Source organism: Oncorhynchus tshawytscha, linkage group LG20 (assembly GCF_018296145.1).
Source record: "Oncorhynchus tshawytscha isolate Ot180627B linkage group LG20, Otsh_v2.0, whole genome shotgun sequence".
Lineage (NCBI taxonomy): Eukaryota > Metazoa > Chordata > Actinopteri > Salmoniformes > Salmonidae > Oncorhynchus > Oncorhynchus tshawytscha.
Genome location: NC_056448.1, coordinates 33,681,123 through 33,705,210, shown reverse-complemented (window position 1 = coordinate 33,705,210; position 24,088 = coordinate 33,681,123). Strand labels below are relative to the sequence as shown.

The following is a 24,088-nucleotide window of genomic DNA, read 5'->3' as shown; positions in this document are numbered from 1 at the left end:
AGCTTGCTATTTTAAGTGTTTCCTTTGTGCTGCAAAATCTGTTAATCTTGCCATTTGAAGTGTGTCATTTCTGCTTGAATAATCTGTAATTACGCATTTGTTTGAGGCGGTCAGGAGGTTCCCCTTCACTGGTCAAAGTTGCAAAATGCTCATCTGATTTAGGGGGATATGACAAATATTTTGCTCTAATCTGTCAAGTCCTGCATTAGAGTGTATGCTTAAATTAACCACTGTTCACTTTTGTTTTTGTCCAGGTGTTTTTACAGCCAGACCCCTGTCCAGATCAGGGAATTTGGGGCACATCTCTCTATTCCAACCGCTAGTATTTACTATGCATTTACTATGCGATTACAGCCTTGAGTCTTCTTGGGTATGGCGCTACAAGCTTGGCATACCTGTATTTGGAAAGTTTCTCCCATTCCTTCTGCAGATCCTCTCAAGCCCTGTCAGGTTGGATGCACAGCTATTTTCAGGTCTCTCCAGAGATGTTCGATCAGTGTTCAAGTCCAGGCTCTGGGAGGGCCACTCAAGGACATTAAGACTTGTCCCGAAGCCACACCTGTGTTGTCTTGGCTGTGTGTTTAGGGTCTTTGTCCTGTTGGAAGGTGAACCTTCGTCTCAGTCTGAGGTCCTGAACGCTCTAAAGCAGGTTGTGCTGCCACCACCATGCTTCACCGTAGGGATGGTGCCAGGTTTCCTCCAGACATGACGCTTGGCATTCAGGCCAAAGAGTTAAATCTTGGTTTAATCAGACAAGATTATCGTGTTTCTCATGGTCTGAGAGTCTTTAGGTGCCTTTTGGCAAACTCAGAGTAGGCTGTCATGTGCCTTTTACTGAGGAGTGGTTGCCGTCTGGCCACTACCATCTGGCCACTCCACCATAAAAGCCTGATTGGTGGAGTGCTGCAGAGATGGTTGTTCTTCTGGAAGGTTCTCCCATCTCCACAGAGCAACTCTAGAGTTTTATCAGTGTGACCATCAGGTTCTTGGTCACCTCCCTGACCAAGGCCCTTCTCACCTGATTGCTCAGTTTGGCCAGATGGCCAGCTCTAGGAAGAGTCTTGGTGGTTCCAAACTTCTTCCATTTAAGAATGATGGAGGCCACTGTTCTTTGGGACCTTCAATGCTGCACACATTTGTTGGGTCCCTTCCCCAGATCTGTGCCTCAACACAATCCGGTCTTGGAGCTATACGGACAATTCCTTCGACCTTATGGCTTGGTTTTGGCTCTGACTTGCACTGTCAACTGTGGGACCTTATATAGATAGGTGTGTGCCTTTCCAAATCATGTCCAATCAATAGAATTTACCACAGGTGGACTTTAATCAAGTTGTAGAAACATCTCAAGGATGATCAATGGAAACAGGATGCACCTGAGCTCAATTTAGAGTCTCATAGCAAAGGGTCTGAATACTTATATAAATGTGATATTTCAGTTTTTAATACATTTGCAAAAACATATTAAAACCTCTTTTCACTTTGTCATTATGGGATATTATGTGTAGATTGATGTAGCAAAAAAAGTAATACATTCTTAAGTAAGGCTGTAATGTAAGCAAATTGTGGAAAAAGTCAAGGGGTCAGAATACTTTCCGAACAACTTTGCTGAACAATTTACTAAATGGCCACCAGACTATTTCTATTTACATTGACCCCTCCCCTCTCCATTTGTTTTGTACTCTGCTGCTACTCGCTGTTTATTATCTATGCATAGTCACTTCACCCCTACCTACATATAAAAATTACCTCAACTAATCTGTACCCCGCACATTGACTCGGTACCGGTAGCCCTGTATATATCCTCGTTATTGTTATTTTATTGTGTTAAATTTGATTATTTTTTACTTTAGTTTATTTGGTAAATATCTTCTTAACTCTTCTTGAACTGCACTGTTGGTTAAGGGCTTGTATTTCACGGTAAATACAAGCCCTTAACTTGTATTTCATTTCACGGTAAGGTCTGCACTTGTTGTATTCGGTGCATGTGACAAATAACGCTTGACTTGATATGGCTAGGGCACTTACAATGCAGCTCACTTAGCTCATAAAATGTATGAATAATTGAATAACATTTTTGCAAGGCATGGTTACTAGTTTTGGTCAGGGATCAATAGGCCTATAGACAATAAGTATTATTGGATTTCTCTGTCTGTGGAAATCTGATTTGATACAAAGGATCAACAGCTAAATCAAGCAACTATCAACATATATCATATCACAGCTTTCTTTCTCTGGGTTGTTTATGTCTGAGTAATACAGATTGTTTTGTATGGTCATGGTGAATAGTTTGTATTTTAATTGACCATTGAGATGTGGTCACTGTATAGTTTGTTAACAACCCATTCTAGTCAGGTGTTTTGTCACAACAATGTCTGGGTGTTACTGGTATTACGCCTTCCTGAAACTAACTGTATGCAAATCATAAGACATATTAAATAGTCAATGACACATTCATTAGGCTACATCATTTCCTCTTAACCAGAAGATGCCTCTCTAGGAAAGTAAGCCATGGTAGATTTAATAGATCCGTTTCACCTTCTATTGAGTGTTGGTTGACTTCTATTTCTTATGTGGCCTTGCTTTCATTGTTTATTTTTAGGTCTGCAAAGCTGCTGCAAAGTGGAGATTTCCTGACTACATGATTAGGCTTTGCTGCTGTGCTGGATGAAAACTGTTTTCAGGCCCCTGGAGTATTTATGCATTTCATTAGGCCCATAATCTCCACTATGGACATACATTAAGTAACCTCTAACCTGTTTGCTGTTTGTGCATATTTTCTCTTTCTGCATGCTTACACACAAATAAAGCAAATATTATAACAATGCCCTCACAATGATGTATCACTGTAGTTTCACTTGAGGCCTCACACCTCATTTTAAAGTGAAAAACACTGTTCATCCAAGGCATATTGTGCATGTCTAAAGTAGAGATTACCACTACTTGAAAACCGATTACCCCTACATGAATGAAAAACGTGAACTTTAGGTCAGAAGTCAACTATTTCATACACAATATATTCCATACACTTATAACATGCTGTCTGATCAATGAAAAAAAGCCTTGTAGGTCTAAAATAAGTCTGAATACGAAAAGTTGAGAATGAGAGAAATGGTTTCTTTTCCAGCCTTCTATGAATAAAAATGTACAGCATCCCAAGAGAGATAGGGATAGCTTTTACACTGTTTCAATTAAGTTAATGAACCAATTGCACCATCACCGGATCCTCTTTTGTACTGTTGTTTAGTTGTCTGTTTGTTTTCAGAGTCTCTAATGAGGGAGATCAGGGGTTGTGGCCTGCCACTGGCGCAGTACGGGACACCAGGGGGTCAGCAGGATAAAAAGCTTCCTTTCAATTGCATGGAGCAAATCACCTCGCTCCAAAATCGATGTCACTTATCACACGCCCGAGTCACCTTATTTCCCCAGCATGCGATGGACAGTCACATGATAAGTCTGCCGTCCTGCTGTGATCATAACTCATACACCATCTACAGAATAGCCTACTGACTTGCATATTAACTCAGCTAACATTTGAGTCATTTAGCAGGTACGCTTATCTAGAGCAATTTGGGTTAAGTGCCTTGATCAAGGGCACAGTGACAGATTTTTCACCTAGTCGGCTCTGGGATTCAAACCAACAACCTTTTGGGTTACTGGCCCAACACTCTTAACCACTAGGCTACCTGCCGCTTAGCTATTGAAAGAAGGATGCCGAGTTAACCGCACCCCTCTACCAGACTGAATGATGTCTGGTTAACCGCAACACTCTACCTGACTGAATGATGCAGAGTTAACCGCAACCCTCTACCAGACTGAATGTGTTACATCTGCCCCTGCCACGCCCTCTAATTCTCATCCTGTGTCTCCCTAACCTGCTGCCACACCCCCAGTGCTCTCTCCCTCTGTGTGGGTGTATCTGATTGTGTGAGGGGAGACAGGTGTGCTGGAGTCAGAGCAGATCCCCACCAGCTGCAACCTGTTTCATAATCAAGACCTCTATAAATAGCCCTGCCACTTCTATGCTGTCAGATTATAGCCTCTGCTCAGTCAGTCTGCAGGGCAAGCCAGTTGTGCCTGCATAGAGCTTATTATCTTGTGGTGCCTGGTTTCCTTAACCTGATCCTGCTTTTCTCTCCACCACAGTTTAGTTCGCTCTGACTCCGGTCCCTGTCGCCAATCCCATTGTCTCGTAAGTCCTGCTTCCCTGCCCTGGACCTCCGCTCTAATGCTTCCTTGGATTCCGCCTCGGACCTGCTTACCCTGCCCCTGCTTCCTTTGCACCAGCCGCAGCCTCAGTTCCTGGTTCCCTGTTACACGCCCGAGCATCCCCTGGCCTGCACCCCCCCCATCCATCACTTTTCAATAAATACCTCATCACTGTCTCCTCGTCTGAGTCTGCACTTGGGTTCACCTACTCCACCCTGCGTAACAGAATGACGTTAAATCTGATTATTGGTGCACACTCATGTATGTGTCTGGAAGATGCCACAACCACAATATACTGTGGATGTGTCAACAAAACCAACATTTTGCTGATGCAGAAACCAACTGGGACCCAGGCTAATAGAGAACTGTGTTTTTTAAATAGTGTATGACAAATACATGTGGATAACATAAACATGTCTTAATTTATTTAACCTTAATAAAAAATAAAACATGTCAATGGATGTAAGATGAAGTTAAATTGATCTAAATTTCAGTTTTTACCCAAGGTCTTTACTCAAGGTTGTACAGGTGTTGGGTAAATGGGGGTATATCTGCAGCTAGGGCATTTGATCCCAGTATATGATGTCATCTAATGACCACTGGGGGACAGTATAGACCAATTTGACATGTCGGCACTTGAATCGAGTTCATGACGTAACTGAACTAAACTTTTTGCTATTGAACGTGTCTCATACAATGAGTTGGCAAATCTGATTGTACTAACAACATATGAAAGTGTAGTTTTGTCTTTAAACAAAAATATTTAAAAAGTTCATTTTTCAGATGCTGGGTATAAGAGAAGCACAACTGCAACTGCAGTGGTCTCTGCCTGGTCTTCAACTGTTTCCCCAGCCCCCCTATGCGTTGTAGGAATACTCATAGGCTGATGTTCATTTATGGTTTTACTGCTGCTCCTGTTGCTGTTGCCTATGAGCTGTAGCCTAAACTAAAGATATTCTCCATTCGATATTTGCTCAATGTTAGTTAATGGCCAAAGAGCAGGAAAGGCGGGCACTCCATTTGGTCTCCATTTCATTTCCTCCCCTGTTGCTATGGGCACTAGTACGAGTATGACCTTGTATACACGAGTGCAGCAACAAGTTAGTGGAGAACAGCAAGATATCTGTTTTCAGTATGGTTGGAGGCTCCAAGACTGGTCACTTATAGTGGACCTTATGGAAGGCCAAGCAGAGCAATAGAAAGTGCAACATTCACTACCCATGCATATTTAGTGTTTTGGATTGCATACTCATCCAGCTACCCATGGAAATAAACAGTTATATACAGATTAATTCTTATGTTATTACTTATTAATTAGGCTACCATTTTACCATGCAATAGGCTACTGTAACAAAAACAACCGTTTTTGGGAACAGTTTTAACATTTTCAAAAGACTATTGTCTCTTCAGAAGGCAGTGATAAGGGAACCTATTAAATTCAATACTATTATTCTATTCGATTCTATTTTATTCTATGTACATGGCAAACAGACTCCCACTCATCACAACCTCACCTGTGTATGAAAAGGGTTCTATTAAGTTGCGTCATTTCTCCCATCTCATCCAGGTCTGTGGACACGTGACCGTGTTATTGTGGCTCTCGCGGTGGACGGTGAACGGGCGAGGAGAGACCTGCCTCTTCACGGATAGAGGAGGGGCTGGACCGTGGCGCGGGGTGGAGGACAGGACGGATTGAACGAAGCCTGGCAGCCGTGCTTTGGAAAACCCACTTCTCCAAAAATAAAGTTTGACTACATTCTTCTTACCGAACGGAAGACTTCACAGAATAGATTCGCTTATTTTTCTCCGTTTTTTTGTTTTTACCATTGCTTATTGGGGAAATGACTAAACCATCAGACTTTTAGGAGAAAATACATTGGAAAGTGTCGCTCAACTTTCCACACAGGAAGCAAGGTCTAACTGCAGATTGCGGACGACTCAGGTAATGTCACATCCGAGAACACTAGCGCTTTACACCTACTCTTGCAAAAAAGATATCCAGACAATATCGAAACAAAGCCTACACGTAGGCGATATCTCTTTGTTAACATTGATGAAGGGATTCTTGAAAGGGATTCTTGAAAATAAGTCACTATTATCTAACATGTCTAAAAGTTGTTGAGCAGAGCAGAGGATAGAGGTACAAGATGAAGATGCTGAACGAACGTTACTTGCTTTCTGCATAGCTTTCTGATGCCACTCAAAATTCAAGCATTTCTCTTTCAATAGGACATTGGCATAGTTCAGCTGACTGCGTCTATAGAAGGATGATGTTGATGATACAATGCCTTATAAATACATAATCACACCTGTATAATAAAGTGTCGACTACTGCTGAGGTTGGGCTCCCTCTCTCTAGAGTCTAGTTCCCCTCAAGGTTTCTTCCATACCTCTGCAGTTATTTGCCACTGACATCCTGCGCTGTTCTTTCTGGGTACTTAGGTCCAACCAGGTTTTTGTTCATCACTTTGTAACGAATGCAATACAATAACAAAAAAATGTGTCAGTTCCTAATGTATTGTTAGAGAAGGTCATTGGTTCTGTTAGCCTGGATAAGGATCCATGTTTGAGAGTGTAGTGAAAGTGTTTATAAGGCATTGTGTGTATTGTTGATTAACTAAGAGCTGTTTCACTTCCTCGTATGAAATGATATCCTGTTGGTGGCCTGGACTGACCTGGCATGAGAAGGTTATTTTCCACATTCTCTGGTTCACTGGAGAGGAAGGAGGAGGAGGAGGAGGAGGAGAGGGAGGGGAGGGGTGATAGATGATAATGATTGTTAGGGAAAGGAGGTGTAGAAGAAGGATATGGACGAGGGGGAGGAGGAGGGGAGAAGGATGATGAGGGGAGGAAGGAATAAGGAGGATGAGAGGGAGGAGGAGGAGGGGAATGGGGGGAGAGGGGGAGGATGATGATGAGAGTGAAATGTTAGATGATTGTTTTATCTGTGTAGTTGTTCTGTCGGAAAATAGGTAGCATATTCTATTGAAACCTGCTCCTTAATAACATAAAATAGATAACGTTTCCACAACCATAAAATTCATCATATTTCCATATCAGCTATCTTATAAAAGGTTGCAAAATGTGAGCCAATGGAGCACTTATGAGGAACACAAACAGTTAAGCCGTAGTTTTAATAGGTTATACTGTCTACAAAAATCGAATCAAATCACATTTTATTCATCACATGCTCATCACAAACAGGTGGAGACTAACAGTGAAATGCTTACTTACATTACAGGCCCTGACCAACAATGTAGAGAGAAAGAAAATAGAGAAATAATAGAAAAGTTAAACAATTAATAATTCAAGTAATAATAAATGCACAACGAGTAATGATAACTTGGCTATATATACTGAGCAAAAATATAAACGCGACATGCAATAATTTCAAAGATTTTACTTAGTTACAGTACATATAAGGTAATCAGTCAATTGAAATAAATAAATTAGGCCCTAATCTATGGATTTCACATGACTGGGCAGGAGTGCAGCCATTGGTGGGCCTTGGAGGGCATAGGTCCACCCACTAGGGGGCCAGGCACAGCCAATCAGAATGAGTTGTCCCCAACAAAAGGGCTTTATTACAGACAGAAAAACTCCTCAGACGATCCCGCAGGTGAAGAAGCCGGATGTGGAGGTCCTGGGCTGGCGTGGTTACACTTGCTAACCAGTTTTGAGGTCAGTTGAACGTACTGCCAAATTCTCTGAAACGATGTTGGAGGCAGCTTATGGTGGAGAAATTAACATTACATTCTCTGGCAACAACTCTGGTGGACATTCCTGCCAATTGCAGTTCAGCTCACAGACTTCTTAAGCACTACCTTGTCTATAGAAGGATGATGTTGAATGTCCTGACAAAATTAGGCTGCCTTGGTTAATGTTTGTTTGTCTTTGCACATGTCTGTTCCCTGTCAATTAATGTTCATTTGTCTTTGCACCAGTTTTAATGTTTGTTTGTCTTTAGTGTCTGACTTGCTGAGTTCGTTTGTCTTTGGGTTCTGACTGTCTCTGTCCTGGATGTCTGTTCCCTGTCTTAATGTTCGTTTGTCTTTACAGAGTCGCTTTTGATGTCCCCTGGTGGAGTTCGTTTCTTTGCATACCCAGTTCTGACATTGTCATTCTATTAATGCTTTGCATACCCGGTTCTGACGCTGTCATGTCTGTTCTGCTGCTGGATTAATGTTTGTTTTTGTCTTTCTGGTTCTGATGCTGTCTCTCCTGTTGGATTTCCCTGTCGGGACTCTTTACGTAAGTTCTGATGCTGTCGTTGTCCTGTTTGATGTCTGTTTTGTTAATGTTTATTTGTCATCATGCTGTTGCATTTTGATGTCTGTTCCCTGACAATTAATGTTAGTTGTCTGCTACATTTACCGATGCTGTCTCTGTCTGTTTGATGGCAGGATTAATGTTTGTTTGTCTTTACATACCCGGTTCTGACAAAAAAATACCCGGTTCTGTCAGTTCCTAATTAATGTTTGTTTGTCTTTGCATTGTGTAGTCTGTTCCCTGTCAGGATTAATATTTGTTTTTGTCATTTCTGCTGTCTTTATGTCTGTTCACTGGATAAGGTTTGTCTTTATCATGTTCTGTCCTGTTTGATGTGTTCCCTGCTGTCAGGTGAATGGGTTATCTTGATGTCTGTTCATAAATGCATTCTGATGCTGTCTCTCTGTCCTGTTTGATGTCTGTTCCCTGCTGTCAACAACTTCTGGATGTAATTGTTTCCCTGATGACAACTTTGTCTTTGCATAGAGAAATAATATTTGCTTTTGATGTGGTCCTGTTGGATGACCCCAGTTCTGGCTGTCTCTGTCCTGTTTGATGTCTGTTCCTGCTGTCAGGCATAATGTTTTTTTCCACATTTCATACCCAGTTCACTGTCTCTGTCCTGTTTGATGTCTGTTCCTGCTGTTAGGATTCATGTTTGTTTGTCTTTGCATACCCGGTTCTGACGCTGTCTCTGTCCTGTTTGATGTCTGTTCCCTGCTGTCAGGATTAATGTTGTTTGTCTTTGCATCCGGTTCTGACGCTGTCTCTGTCCAGTTTGATGTCTGTTCCTGTCAGGATTAATGTTTGTTTGTCTTTGCATACCGGTTCTGACGTGTCTCTGTCCTGTTTGATAGATTAATGTTTGTTTGTCTTTGCATACCCGGTTCTGGCTGTCTTGATATGCCCTGCTGTTTGTTAGTCTGTTCCCTGTCAGGAGTTCGTTTGTCTTTGCAACCCAGTTTTGACGCTGTCTCTGTCCTGTTTGATGTCTGTTCCCTGTCAGGATTAATGTTCGTTTGTCTTTGCATACCCAGTTCAGATGTCTGTTCCCTGCTGTCAGGATTAATGTTTACTTGTCTTTGCATACCCAGTTCTGACGCTGTCTCTGTCTGTTTTATGTCTGTTCCCTGTCAGGATTAATGTTTGTTTGTCTTTGCAGGAATGTCTGTTCCTGTCAGGAAATGTTCATTTGTCTTTGCACATGTCTGTTCCCTGTCAGGATTAATGTTTGTTTGTCTTTCAGGAGGATGTCTGTTCCCTGCTGTCAGGATTAATGTTCGTTTGTCTTTGCATGTTCTGATGGGCATAGGGTTCTGAGGCTGTCTCTGTCCTGTTTGATGTCTGTTCCCTGTCAGACATTGCAATATTCTGACGCTGTCTCTGTCCTGTTTGATGTCTGTTCCCTGCTGTTAGGATTAATGTTTGTTTTACCCGGTTCTGATGCTGTCTCTGTAACTGTTCCCTGTCAGGATTAATGTTTATTTGTCTCTGCATACCCGGTTCTGACGCTGTCTCTGTCCTGTTTGATGTCTGTTCCCTGTCAGGATTAATGTTCGTTTGTCTTTACATACCCGGTCGCTGTCATATTCTGTCTTTGCAACCTGTCCTTAGGATTTTCTGACGCTGTCTCTGTCCTGTTTGAAATAATGTTTGTTTGTCTTTGATAACTGTCTCTGTCCTGTTTGATGTCTGTTCCCTGTCAGGATTAGTGTTTTTTGTCTTGCATACCATATGCTGTCGTTGTCCTGTTTGATGAGGATTAATGTTTATTTGTCTCTGCATACCCGGTTCTGATGCTGTCTCTGTCCATTAATGTTTGTTTGTCAGTCTATGCAGATATAAAAGGTTGCAAAATGTTCCTCCAATTAATGTTCATTTCTGAATGTCTGTTCCCTGCTGTCAGGATTAATGTTTGTTTGTCTTTGCACTGAGTATCTGTCCTGTTTGATGTCTGTTCCTGTTAGGATTAATGCCCGGTTCTGACGCTGTCTCTGTCCTGTTTGATGTCTGTTCCTGTCAGGATTAATGTTCGTTTGTCTTTAGTTTCTGATGCTGTCTGTCCTGTTTGATGTCTGTTCCCTAATTAATGTTTGTTTGTCTTTGCATATCTCTGTCTGTTTGATGTCTGTTCAGGAAGTTTGTTTGTCTTCACATGCTGTCTCTGTCCTGTTTGATGTCTGTTCCCTGCTGCAGGATTACATTTCTGAAGTTTGATGTCTGTTCCTGCTGTCAGGATTATGTTTGTTTGTCTTTGCATACCGTCATCTCTGTTTGTTTGTCTTTGATACCCGGTTCTGACGCTGTCTCTGTCCTGTTTGATGTCTGTTCCTGCTGTCTAGGATTCATGTTTGTTTGTCTTTTGCATACCCGGTTCTGACGCTGTCTCTGCTTGTCTGTTCCCTGTCAGGATTAATGTTTGTTTGTCAGGTTCTTCTCTGTCCTGTTTGATGTCTGTTTCCCTCCAGGATTAATGTTTATTTGTCCGCTGATGTCTGTTCCCTGTCCAACTTTGCAGGTTGAATGTGCCTGTGAGAGAAACTGAATGTCTGTTCCCTGTCAGGATTAATGTTTGTTTGTCTTTGGACCCAGTTCTGACATGTCTGTTCCCTGTCAGGAAATATACCCAGTTCTGATGCTGTCTCTGTCCTGTTTGAAGGATTAATGACCCGGTTCTGAATGTCTGTTCCCTGCTGTCAATAATGTTTGTTTGTCTTTGCATACCCAGTAATAATGTCTGTTTGTGTCTGTTCCCTGCTGTCACGTTTGTCTTTGCATACCCGGTTCTGACTGTCTCTGTCCTGTTTGATGTCAATGTTCTGAGCTGTCTCTGTCCTGTTTGAGTCTCCCTGTCAGGGTTCGTTTGTCTTTGCACTTCTGACCTGTCTCTGTCCTGTTTGATGTCTGTTCCCTGGGATTTGTTTGTTTGTCTTTGCATACCCGGTTCTGACACTGTCTCTGTCCTGTTTGATGTCTGTTCCCTGTCAGGGATTAATGTTTGTTTGTCTTTGCATACCCGGTTCTGACGCTGTCTCTGAGTTTGATGTCTGTCAGGATTAATGTTTGTTTGTCTTTGCATACCCGGTTCTGTTCTCTGTCCTGTTTGATGTCTGTTCCCTGTCAGGATTAATGTTCGTTTCTTTGCATACTTTTGAGTTCCCTGTCAGTTAATGTTAGTTTGTCTTTGCACCCAGTTCTGACGCTGTCTCTGTCCTGTTTGATGTCTGTTCCCTGCTGTCAGGATTAATGTTTCTTGTCTTTGCATACCCAGTTCTGACGCTGTCTCTGTCCTGTTTGATGTCTGTCTACATACCCAGTTCTGTTCATGTCTGTTCCCTGTCAGGATTAATGTTTATTTGTCTGAACCCCATGCTGTAAGGATTAATGTTAGTTTGTCTCTACATACCCGGTTCTGATGCTGTCTCTGTCCTGTTTGATCTGTTCCCTGTCAGGATTAATGTTTGTTTGTCTTTGCATACCCGGTTCTGAATGTCTGTTCCCTGTCAGGATTAATGTTCGGTCTTTGCATTCTGACGCTGTCTCTGTCCTGTTTGATGTCTGGCTGGCAGGATTCATGTTTGTTTGTCTTTGCATACCTGTGTCTCTGTCCTGTTTGATGTCTGTTCTGCTGTTAGGATTAATGTTAGTTTGTCTTTGCATACCTGGATGCTGTCTCTGTCCTGTTTGATAGGATTAATGTTTATTGTCTCTGCATCCACGCTGTCTCCCCTGTTTGCTGTCTGTTCCCTCCAGGATTAATGTTTATTTGTCTTTGCATACCCGGCTCTGACTTGTCTCTGTCCTGTTTGATGTCTGTTCCCTGCAGGATTAATGTTTATTTGTCACACGCTGTCTCTGTCCTGTTTGATGTCAATCAGGGATTAATGTTCGTTTGTCTTTGCATACACATGTCTGTTCCCTGTCAATACTGGGTTCTGATGCTGTCTCTGTCCTGTTTGATGTCTGTTCCCTGCTGTCAGGATTAATGTTTGTTTGTCTTTGCAAAACCTGTTTGCTGTCTGTTCCCTCCAGGATTAATGTTTATTTGTCTCTGCATACCCGGTTCTGACGCTGTCTCTGTCCTGTTTGATGTCTGTTCCCTGTCAGGATTAATGTTCGTTTGTCTTTGCATACCCGGTTCTGACGCTGTCTCTGTCCTGTTTGATGTCTGTTCCTGTCAGGATTAATGTTTGTTTGTCTTTGCATACCGGTTCTGACACTGTCTCTGTCCTGTTTGATGTCTGTTCCCTGTCAGGATTAATGTTTGTCTTTACGTACCCAGTTCTGATGCTGTCTCTGTCCTGTTGGAAGTCTGTTCCCTCTAGGATAATGCTTGTTTGTCTTTGCATTTTTGCTCTGTCCTGTTTGATGTCTGTTCCCTGTCAGGATTAATGTTTGTTTGTCTTTGCATACCCGAATGTCTGTTCCCTGTCAGGATTAACGTTTGTTTGTCTTTGCAAATGTCTGTTCCCCGTCAGGATTAATGTTCTTCTGACGCTGTCTCTGTCCTGTTTGATGTCTGTTCCCCGTCAGGATTAATGTTCGTTTGTCTTTGCATACCCGGTTCTGACGCTGTCTCTCTGTCCTGTTTGATGTCTGTTCTCTGCTGTCAGGATTAATGTTTGTTTGTCTTTACATTTCTGACGCTGTCTCTGTCCTGTTTGATGTCTGTTCCCGTCAGGATTAATGTTCGTTTGTCTTTGCATACCCGGTTCTGACGCTGTCTCTGTCCTGTTTGATGTCTGTTCCCGTCAGGATTAATGTTCGTTTGTCTTTGCATACCCGGTTCTGACGCTTCTCTGTCTGTTTGATGTCTGTTCAGGATTAATGTTTGTTTGTCTTTACATACTTCTGACGCTTTATGTCTGTTCCTGTCAGGATTAATGTTAGTTTGTCTCTACATACCCGGTTCTGATGCTGTCTCTGTCCTGTTTGATGTCTGTTCCCTGCTGTCAGGATTAATGTTTGTTTGTCTTTGCATACCCAGTTCTGACACTGTCTCTGTCCTGTTTGAAGTCTGTTCCCTGTCAGGATTAATGTTCGTTTGTCTTTGCATACATGTCTCTGTCCTGTTGGAAGTCTGTTCCCTGCAGGATTAATGTTCGTTTGTCTTTGCATACCCAGTTCTGACGCTGTCTCTGTCCTGTTTGATGTCTGTTCCCTGTCAGGATTAATGTTTGTTTGTCTTTGCGTACCCGGTTCTGACGCTGTCTCTGTCCTGTTTGATGTCTGTTCCCTGTCAGGATTAATGTTAGTTTGTCTTTGCATACCCAGTTCTTACGCTGTCTCTGTCCAGTTTGATGTCTGTTCCCTGCTGTCAGGATTAATGTTTGTTTGTCTTTGCATACCCGCTTCTGATGTCTCTGTCCTGTTTGATGTCTGTTCACTGTCAGGATTAGTGTTTGTTTGTCTTCAGTTCTGATGCTGTCTCTGTCCTGTTGGAAGTCTGTTCCCTCCAGGATTAATGTTCGTTTGTCTTTGCATAACGCTGTCTCTGTCCAGTTTGATGTCTGTTCCCTGTCAGGATTAATGTTTGTTTGTCTTTGCATACCGGTTCTGACGCTGTCTCAGTCCTGTTTGATGTCTGTTCACTGTCAGGATTAGTGTTTGTTTGTCTTCACGTACCCAGTTCTGATGCTGTCTCTGTCCTGTTGGAAGTCTGTTCCCTCCAGGATTAATGTTTGTTTGTCTTTGCATAATGTCTCTGTCCAGTTTGATGTCTGTTCCTGTCAGGATTAATGTTCGTTTGTCTTTGCATACCCAGTTCTGAGCTGTCCCTGTTTGATGTCTGTTCCTGTCAGGATTAATGTTTGTTTGTCTTTGCATACCGGTTCTGACGCTGTCTCTGTCCTGTTTAATGTCTGTTCCTGCTGTCAGGATTAATGTTTGTTTGTCTTTGCATAGGTTCTGACGCTGTCTCAGTCCTGTTTGATGTCTGTTCACTGTCAGGATTAGTGTTTGTCTTCACGTACCCAGTTCTGATGCTGTTTGTTGGAAGTCTGTTCCCTCCAGGATTAATGTTCGTTTGTCTTTGCATACCCGGTTCTGGCGCTGTCTCTGTCCTGTTTGATGTCTGTTCCCTGTCAGGATTAATGTTCGTTTGTCTTTGCAAAGTTCTGACTTTACATACCCGGTTCTGAGTCTCTGTCCTGTTTGATGAGGATTAATGTTTGTTTGTCTTTGCACAATACCACTCTCTGTCCTGTTTGTCTGTTCCCTGTCAGGATTAATGTTTGTCTTTGCATACCCGGTTCTGACGCTGTCTCTGTCCTGTTTGATGTCTGTTCCCTCCAGGATTAATGTTCGTTTGTCTTTGCATACCCGGTTCTGACGCTGTCTCTGTCCTGTTTGATGTCTGTCCCCTGCTGTCAGGATTAATGTTCGTTTGTCTTTGCATACCCAGTTCTGACGCTGTCTCAGTCCTGTTTGATGTCTGTTCATGTCAGGATTAATGTTCGTTTGTCTTTACATACCGGTTCTGAAAGTCCAGTTTGATGTCTGTTCCCTGTCATTAGTGTTTGTTTGTCTTTACATACCCGTTCTGACTGTCTCTGTCCTGTTTGATGTCTGTTCCCTGTCAGGATTAATGTTAGTTTGTCTCTGCAACCCGGTTCTGATGCTGTCTCTGTCCTGTTTGATGTCTGTTCCCTGTCAGGATTAATGTTCGTTTGTCTTTACGTACCCAGTTCTGATGCTGTCTCTGTCCTGTTTGATGTCTGTTCCCTGCTGTCAGGATAATGTTCGTTTGTCTTTGCATAACAGTCCCCTGCTGTGATAATGTTCGTGTCTTTGCATATATCTGTTCCGTGTCAGGATAATTTTTAATAATGTTAGGATTAATGTTTGTTTGTCATAAAACTGTTCCCTGTCATTAATGTTATTTGTCTCTGCAATTCTGATGCTGTCTCTGTCCTGTTCAGGATTAATGTTTGTTTGTCTTTGCGTGCTGTTCTGATGTCTCTGTCCTGTTTGATGTCTGCTCCCTGCTGTTAAATGTTCGTTTGTCTTTGCATATTCTGATGTCTGTTCCTGTCAGGATAATACCCCATTATGCTGTTTTAGAGTGGCCTTTTATTATTCCCAACACAAGGTAAACCTGTGTAATGACCATGCTGTTTAATAACCTTCTTGATATGCCACACCTGTCAGGTGAATGGGTTATCTTGGCAAAAGAGAAATGCTCCCTAACAGGGATGTAAACAAATTAGTGCACAACGTTTGAGAGAAATAAGCTTTTCGTGTGTATGGAAAATGTACATGATTTTTTATTTCAGCTCATGAAACATGGGACCGACACTTTATATTGCGTTTATATTTTTGTTCAGTGTACATGTGGTACCAGTACTGAGTCCATGTGCAGGGGTACGAGGCAGATACTGTATGTACATAACTAGGAATAAAGTGACAGGTAAGAAACAGTAACAGCAGCGTATGTGATGAGACAAAAAGGTTAGAGCAAAAACAGTCAATGCAGATCGTCCGGGTAGCTGTTTTGTTAACTATTTAACTAATTATTTAGCAGCCTTATGGCTTGGGGGTAGAAGCTATTAGTTTCCTAGACTGAGGACTTGTTGTTGTGCTTCTCTTGACAGCTGTGTTACATTGTCATCATTCCACCTTGCATCCTTTTCTCAAGGGCCATTAATCATTCTCTAATGCAAAACTGAGTATATAGCTGGGTGTTCCTGAGAACAATCTTACAACCACACCTAAGTGGCCAATGTGCCAAAGACAATGAGCTAGTACATTTTCTAATTACCAAATAGTATGGTGAAATCAAGACTTACCTGTTCAGGTGATGTACGGTTGATGTGGGTGATATCATGTGAGAGGAAACAGATTTGTTCACACTTGACCTCTCTGGACCTTCACATTTGAAAATATTTCTGGCACATGACCAGATGTCAAAACTAGTGTTCCTTCTGGTTTTGACGTTTTTGTACTCTACTGTGTGCTGTTCATTGTTCACGTTAGCTAGTCTCCTCAGGGCCAGTCCTAGTGTCTGGTTTGTTACACACAGACACACTGAAGAGGTAGAGAGGTCAGAGGTCAGTGTTAGGAGGTCTTTTTCAAGGAGAGTGGAGTGTGTTTCTGTTTGGGACCTATCCTGTGTGTTGTGTAACCCAAAGTCTAAGGCCTAATAGGAAAATAGGCATGCAAATAAAGCAGGGAGTCCGTCTTTGACTCCTATATGGCAGCACATGGCTCATCTGGCCAGGATACACACACTACTTGTCCTGAGCTTACAAACAGCCACCCTACACAGTACACACATAAACTGGAGGGATGGGGGAAAAATCTAAACAGTAGAGTATCGCAATATTATTTTAGCCTATTTTATATAGACAAGTAGCGAATTGTAAAAATATCTCTCTATATTTTTTTGCTAGGTAGTTAAAGTTAGCTAGTGCAAGTTGGTCGTACCAAAACTTTGGTATTTCTCATCCTATAGTTTGTTCTCCATCATCTTTTTAAATGTTTTATGTGTGACGGCAGGTTTTCAGCACTTTTACTTCCAAAACATGTTTTTCCATGGATCTCTTTTGTTCCTCTGCAGCAGACATATAGTGAGCAATATGTTTGGAACATCGAATCACAATAAAGTTGCAGTATCGAATCATAATACATAAAAAAATCACAATACATATAGAATTATAATACATATGGCATCGGCGCCTAAGTATTGTGATAATATCGTATCATGAGGTCCCTGGCAATTCCCAGCCCTAATAATAGGTGACCCTACACTCATATTATGGAAGTTCACTTTTCTATCCATAGTTTAAAAAAAATCTGACCCCACAGCCATGATAATGACAATACCATGATAATGATAATACCCTAATGATCCTACCATGATAATGATAATACCCTAATGATAATACCATGATAATAAAAATATCATCATAATCATAAAACGATGATAATAACAATAACAATACCATGATCATGATCCTACCATGATAATGATAATACCCTAATGATAATACCATGATAATAAAAATATCATCATAATCATAAAACGATGATAATAACAATAACAATACCATGATCATGATCCTACCATGATAATGATAATACCCTAATGATAATACCATGATAATAAAAATATCATCATAATCATAAAACGATGATAATAACAATAACAATACCATGATCATGATCCTACCATGATAATGATAATACCATAATGGTGATACCATGATAATAAAAATATCATTATAATCATAAAACGATGATCATGATCCTACCATGATAATGATAATACCATAATGATAATACCATGATAATAAAAATATAATTATAATCATAAAACTATGATAATAACAATAACAATACCATGATCATGATCCTACCATGATAATGATAATACCATAATGGTGATACCATGATCATGATAATATAATGACAGTTCCATGATAATGACAACACAAAGATGGACAATACCACATAATAGTAATACCTGTTACAGGATCAGGAGGATCATGCCCCAGCCTGTGGCATCAGGACTTTCTTTATTGACAAAATAGCTATAGTAAGTGAAAAGGACAGTGCTATTCATTTTTTTATTTGATTTTATTTACCTTTATTTATCTAGGAAAGTCAGTTAAGAACAAATTCTTATTTACAATGACGTCCTACTAGAAGGCAAATGGTCTCCCGGGGGACGGGGGCTGGGGTAAAAATACAAATATAGGACAAAACACACATCATGACAAGAGAGACAACACAACACCGTGACAACTCTCCAGCACACCACTCAGTTTATCACCTGTCAGAATCTTCTGGTGAATCACATGGGGTTGTTTTGATGTTGTTTTAGAGCCGTTTATTGTGTAATGACAGCTCTTTTTAAAGGCCTGAGGCAGTAAAAAGTGAGATTGTCCAGTGTTTTACATACACTGTGTACAAAACATTAGGAAAACCTTCCTAATATTGAGTTGCACGACCCCTTTTGCCCTCAGAACAGCCTCAGTTCCTCAGGGCATGGACTCTACAAGGTGTCCAAAGCGTTCCACCCGGGATGCTGGCCCATTTTGACTCCAATGCTTCCCACAGATGTGTCAAGTTGGCTGGATGTCCTTTGGGTGTTGGACCATTCTTGATACACAAGGGAAACTGTTGAGCGTGAAAAACCCAGCAGCTTTGAAGTTTTTGACACACTCAAAACAGTACGCCTGGCACCTACTACCATACCCCGTTCAAAGGCACTCCAATATTCTGTTTTTCCAATTCACCCTCTGAATGGAACACATACACAATCCATGTCTCAATTGTCTCAAGGCTTAAAAATCCTTCTTTAACCCTCCCTTTCATCTACACTGATTGAAGTGGATTTAACAAGTGACATCAATAAGGAATCATAGCTTTCACCTGGATTCACCCGGTCAGTCTATGTCATGGAAAGAGCTGGTGTTCCTAATGTTTTGTACAATCAGTATATTTCCACACTCTGCGGTTGGACTAATACTGTGAAATTGTGAAAATGATGATAAGGCCTTTTTAGCCTGTTTTGGTAGGATGGAGTTTTTTTTCCACCAGGCATTAAATGAGTTAATAGACCAGTAAGAAAGAGACCAGTAAGAACCTCTCTTCCAATAACAGCTAGTTTTCAGTTTTCTCCTCCCCACTTAGACCACTCCCAGACAGTCCAAGCAACATTCTTGCTGGAGAAATTGTTATTTGCTAAGAATCAATTGAAAACAATCACAGTAAGTACTTCATTGTTACCCAGAAAGGATTTGATATTGAGATCAAATGGCTGCATTGAACACACGTGGAAAATGTAAATAATGGAAAAAGGTTTCTTGGTTGCTTTCTCCTCATCATCCCCTTGTGTCTAGACTGAGCGATGTCTCTATAGTGCTGACACCATCTCTCTGTCACTCTGCAGTCATGCAGTATTAACACACACACACTGAGAGTGAAGTCACAGCGGATCAGGTTTAGGCATGTGGCTACAGTTCCACTTACAGCACAGTGGCCTCCATTCCTGCAACCTCCCACCAAATAGAGAGAAACACAGACAGACTATACCGTGCACAGACAGACTATACCGTGCACAGACAGACTATACCGTGCACAGACATACTATACCATGCACAGACAGGCTATACAGTACACAGCACATACTATACAGTGCACAGACAGACTATACAGTACACAGCACATATTATACCGTGCACAGACAGACTATACAGTACACAGCACATACTATACTGTGCACAGCACATACGATACTGTGCACAGACAGACTGCACACTAAAGCCTTTTCATTTCAAACAATTCTCTCATTCTGTGCAGCTTAAGGTAACATTTTCTAGACACAGACAGACAGATTGGATCACTGTTTGAGAAAAAAGAGAGAAAAATAAATTGGGGGAGGAATGGAGGGAGGGGGAAATGGGATAATATCAAAAGGATAACAGTGTTTCATAGAAGACTTCATGTTCTGACAGACCAGGATGATGAGAGGATTAGGTTGTGTCTCGCACGTAGAGTAGAGCCTTGTGATTCTGAAGCTCTGACTGCCCAATTAATGAATCAGACTTAGAGAGAGGTTTGGACCCATTCTGGGCTACAGTACATGGCATGCTGATCAGGGTCTTGATGGTTACGCTGGGTCATTAGTCAGATGCAGGGTTGTGGTTACATATTGGTTATTTGCAGTGTTTGGTTTAAAGTCTATGATTTAAATAATATAATAATATGCATGGCCCTTTTCTTATTGGTTCATCAGATGCTCAGAACATGGAGCTGAACAGAGGAGAAGTACCTCTATATGTAAGTACTGTTCATCCTTCTCCTTCTGTTCATCCCCCTCTCTGTGTCCCTTCTCTGTGTCCCCTCTCTGTTTCCCCTCCCCTCTCCATTTCCCCTCTCTGTTTCCCTCTCTCTGTTTCCCTCTCTGATTCCCCTCTCCATTTCCCCTCTCCATTTCCCCTCTCTGTTTCCCCTCTCTCCGTTTCCCCTCTCTGTGTCCCCTCTCTGTTTCCCTCTCTCCGTTTCCCCTCTCTCTGTGTCCCCTCTCTGTGTCCCCTTTCTGTGTCCCCTATCTGTGTCCCCTCTCTGTTTCCCCTCTCTCCATTTCCCCTCTTTCTGTGTCCCCTCTCTCTGTTTCCACTCTCTCAGTGTCCCCCTCTCTGTGTCCACTCTCCGTTTCCCCTCTCTCTATTTCCCCTCTCTCAGTGTCCCCCTCTCTGTTTCCCCTCTCTCCGATTCCCCTCTCTCTGTTTCCCCTCTCTTAGTGTCCCCTCTCTGTTTCCCCTCCCTCAGTGTCCCCTCTCTGTTTCCACTCTCTCAGTGTCCCCTCTCTCCATTTCCCCTCTCTCTGATTCCCCTCTCTCTGTTTCCCCCTCTTAGTGTCCCCTCTCTGTTTCCCCTCCCTCAGTGTCCCCTCTTTGTTTCCACTCTCTCAGTGTCCCCTCTCTCCATTTCCCCTCTCTCTGATTCCCCTCTCTCTGTTTCCCCTCTCTTAGTGTCCCCTCTCTGTTTCTCCTCCCTCAGTGTCCCCTCTTTGTTTCCACTCTCTCAGTGTCCCCTCTCTCCATTTCCCCTCTCTCCGATTCCCCTCTCTCTGTTTCCCCTCTCTTAGTGTCCCCTCTCTGTTTCCCATCCCTCAGTGTCCCCTCTCTCTGTTTCCACTCTCTCAGTGTCCCCTCTCTCCATTTCCCCTCTCTTAGTGTCCCCTCTCTGTTTCCCCTCCCTCAGTGTCCCCTCTCTCTGTTTCCACTCTCTCAGTGTCCCCTCTCTCCATTTCCCCTCTCTCCGATTCCCCCTCTCTGTTTCCCCTCCCTCAGTGTCCCCTCTCTCCATTTCCCCTCTCTCCGATTCCCCTCTCTCTGTTTCCCCTCTCTTAGTGTCCCCTCTCTGTTTCCCATCCCTCAGTGTCCCCTCTCTCTGTTTCCACTCTCTCAGTGTCCCCTCTCTCCATTTCCCCTCTCTCTGATTCCCCTCTCTCTGTTTCCACTCTCTTAGTGTCCCCTTCTCTGTTTCCCCTCCCTCAGTGTCCCCTCTCTGTCTCCACTCTCTCAATTCCCCCTCACTCTGTTTCCCCTCCCTCAGTGTCCCCTCTCTGTTTCCACTCTCTCAGTGTCCCCTCTCTCCATTTCCCCTCTCTCTGATTCCCCTCTCTCTGTTTCCCCTCTCTTAGTGTCCCCTTCTCTGTTTCCCCTCCCTCAGTGTCCCCTCTCTGTCTCCACTCTCTCAATTCCCCCTCATTCTGTTTCCCCTCCCTCAGTGTCCCCTCTCTGTCTCCACTCTCTCAATTCCCCCTCACTCTGTTTCCCCTCCCTCAGTGTCCCCTCTCTGTCTCCACTCTCTCAATTCCCCCTCAGTGTCCCCTCTGTTTCCCCTCTCTTAGTGTCCCCTCCTCTGTTTCCCCTCCTGTTTCCCCTCCCTCAGTGTCCCCTCTCTGTCTCCACTCTCTCAATTCCCCCTCACTCTGTTTCCCCTCCCTCAGTGTCCCCTCTGTTTCCCAATTCCCCCTCCCTCCCCTCCCTCAGTGTCCCCTCTCTGTCTCCACTCTCTCAATTCCCCCTCACTCTGTTTCCCCTCCCTCAGTGTCCCCTCTCTGTCTCCACTCTCTCAATTCCCCCTCACTCTGTTTCCCCTCTCTTAGTGTCCCCTCTCTGTTTCCCCTCCCTCAGTGTCCCCTCTCTGTCTCCACTCTCTCAATTCCCCCTCACTCTGTTTCCCCTTTCAGTTCCGTTTCTCTCCCTCTGGTTGGTTGTTGACTGTATGGCCTTGTGTTGATGTTGGGCTACAGGTGAAATCTAACCCTGGTGTGTTACACTCCCCTGGGATATAAACCTTTACACACAGCCTGTTCTTCCAGATGGGCTTACTGAGCCCACTAAAAGCCCATGCTTTTATACATATATGTGTGTGTGTGTGAGTGTGAGGAGAGTGAGAGAGAGAGAGAGAGAGAGAGAGAGAGAGAGAGAGAGAGAGAGAGAGCATGTGTGTGTTTGATAAATAGTGTGTTCAAGTGTTAAGGGAATAGAGAGAATTAATATATTGTTTATTGTTTCTGAGCCGGTAGGGCCAGACCTGAGCGTCTATATGCTTATTCCAATACATGTGTTTTCTGTTATAGGTGAATGAGGAGTGTGTTTTCAGAAGGTCGCTCCTCATTTATTTTCATCTAGTGTGAAATGACTCGCTCTCTCACTCCCTCTTAGTCCCTGTCCCTGTCCCTGTCTCTGTCCCTGTCTCATATATCCACTTTCTGTCTTTCTCCTCTATCTCACTTCCCCTCCCTCTCCTCTCCTTCCTTTTCTATCTCCCTCTTCTCCTGTGTGGTAGAATCCTGGGTGGGCCAGCCAGCTGGCCAGGTGCTGAAGTGTTGCCAGATTTCTGGTGGGCAGAGAGAGAGAGAGAGGAGAGAGAGAGATTGAGAGAGAGATTGAGAGAGAGAGAGAGATTGAGAGAGAGAGAGAGAGAGAGAGAGAGAGAGAGAGAGAGAGAGAGAGAGAGAGAGAGAGAGAGAGAGAGAGAGAGAGAGAGAGAGAGAGAGAGAGAGAGAGAGAGAGAGAGAGAGAGAGAGAGAGAGAGAGAGAGAGAGAGAGAGAGAGAGAGAGAGAGAGGAGAGAGAGAGATTGAGAGAGAGATTGAGAGAGAGAGAGAGAGAGAGGGAGAGAGAGAGAGAGAGAGAGAGAGAGAGAGAGAGAGAGAGAGAGAGAGAGAGAGAGAGAGAGAGAGAGAGAGAGAGAGAGAGAGAGAGAGAGAGAGAGAGAGAGAGAGAGAGAGAGAGAGAGAGAGAGAGAGAGAGAGAGAGAGAGAGAGAGAGAGAGAGAGAGAGAGAAGAGAGAGAGAGAGAGAGAGAGAGAGAGAGAGAGAGAGAGAGAGAGAAGAGAGAGAGAGAGAGAGAGAGATTGAGAGAGAGATTGAGAGAGAGAGAGAGAGAGAGAGAGAGAGAGAGAGAGAGAGAGAGAGAGAGAGAGAGAGAGAGAGAGAGAGAGAGAGAGAGAGAGAGAGAGAGAGAGAGAGAGAGAGAGAGAGAAGAGTGGAGTATCTGTTTGTTTCACTATGCCATCAATTTTCCTTTCTGTTATTGAGAGCCTGGTTTCCTGAGGTTTGGTCTGTCTATCATGGAACACGTAACATTCATGATTCATATGCCAGTTTTCTCTAGTTCATTATTTGTTCATATTATTAATCTCTGGTTGCAGAACTCTTAAATTCACTAGTGAGCAGCAGTGACATTTTTACAACACTGTTCAGTATAAATACTCACAAATTCCCACCTACTCTTAGTAGAGATTACTAGGTTTTATCATGTTTCAGTTTAGTCCTCCCTGGTATAGTATGAAAATAATGAACCATTAAGGTTGAACAGATACTTCTGTTTTACAAGGTGAGGTGTAGTCTCCACCCTAAGGCCCTAGCACAGCCGCTGTAGCACCTCTGAATGAGAGCCAGACATCAACGCTCTCTGCTTTGTGGATGTAAGCTGTGCTATATTTCACTGATTTAAAGACTGTTATTATAACTGACCTATTAAAGTTTTCTGGTGGAGCAGACCTACACAGTGACAACACAGAGCCTTGACTCTCACCACACCAGAACGTAGTCAGTCCAATGGACAGTATTGAATACTAGGTAGATGTTC

The 24,088-nt window shown here is 42.9% G+C and overlaps 1 protein-coding gene across 2 annotated transcripts in view; it reads left to right on the top strand.

Moving 5' to 3' along the window:
* The first annotated feature begins 5,898 nt into the window (after positions 1–5,898).
* Positions 5,899–24,088, top strand: part of LOC112220169 (rho guanine nucleotide exchange factor 28) — a 111,233-nt gene continuing 93,043 nt past the window's right edge. The window contains exons 1-2 of one of the 2 annotated variants that reach the window (XM_042302503.1): positions 5,899–6,148; positions 20,216–20,259. In XM_042302503.1, coding sequence (XP_042158437.1) covers positions 20,227–20,259 — 33 coding nt within the window. In that variant the 5' untranslated portion in view covers positions 5,899–6,148; positions 20,216–20,226. The remainder of the gene's footprint in view (positions 6,149–20,215; positions 20,260–24,088) is intronic. The other variant, XM_042302504.1, reaches the window with a different exon arrangement.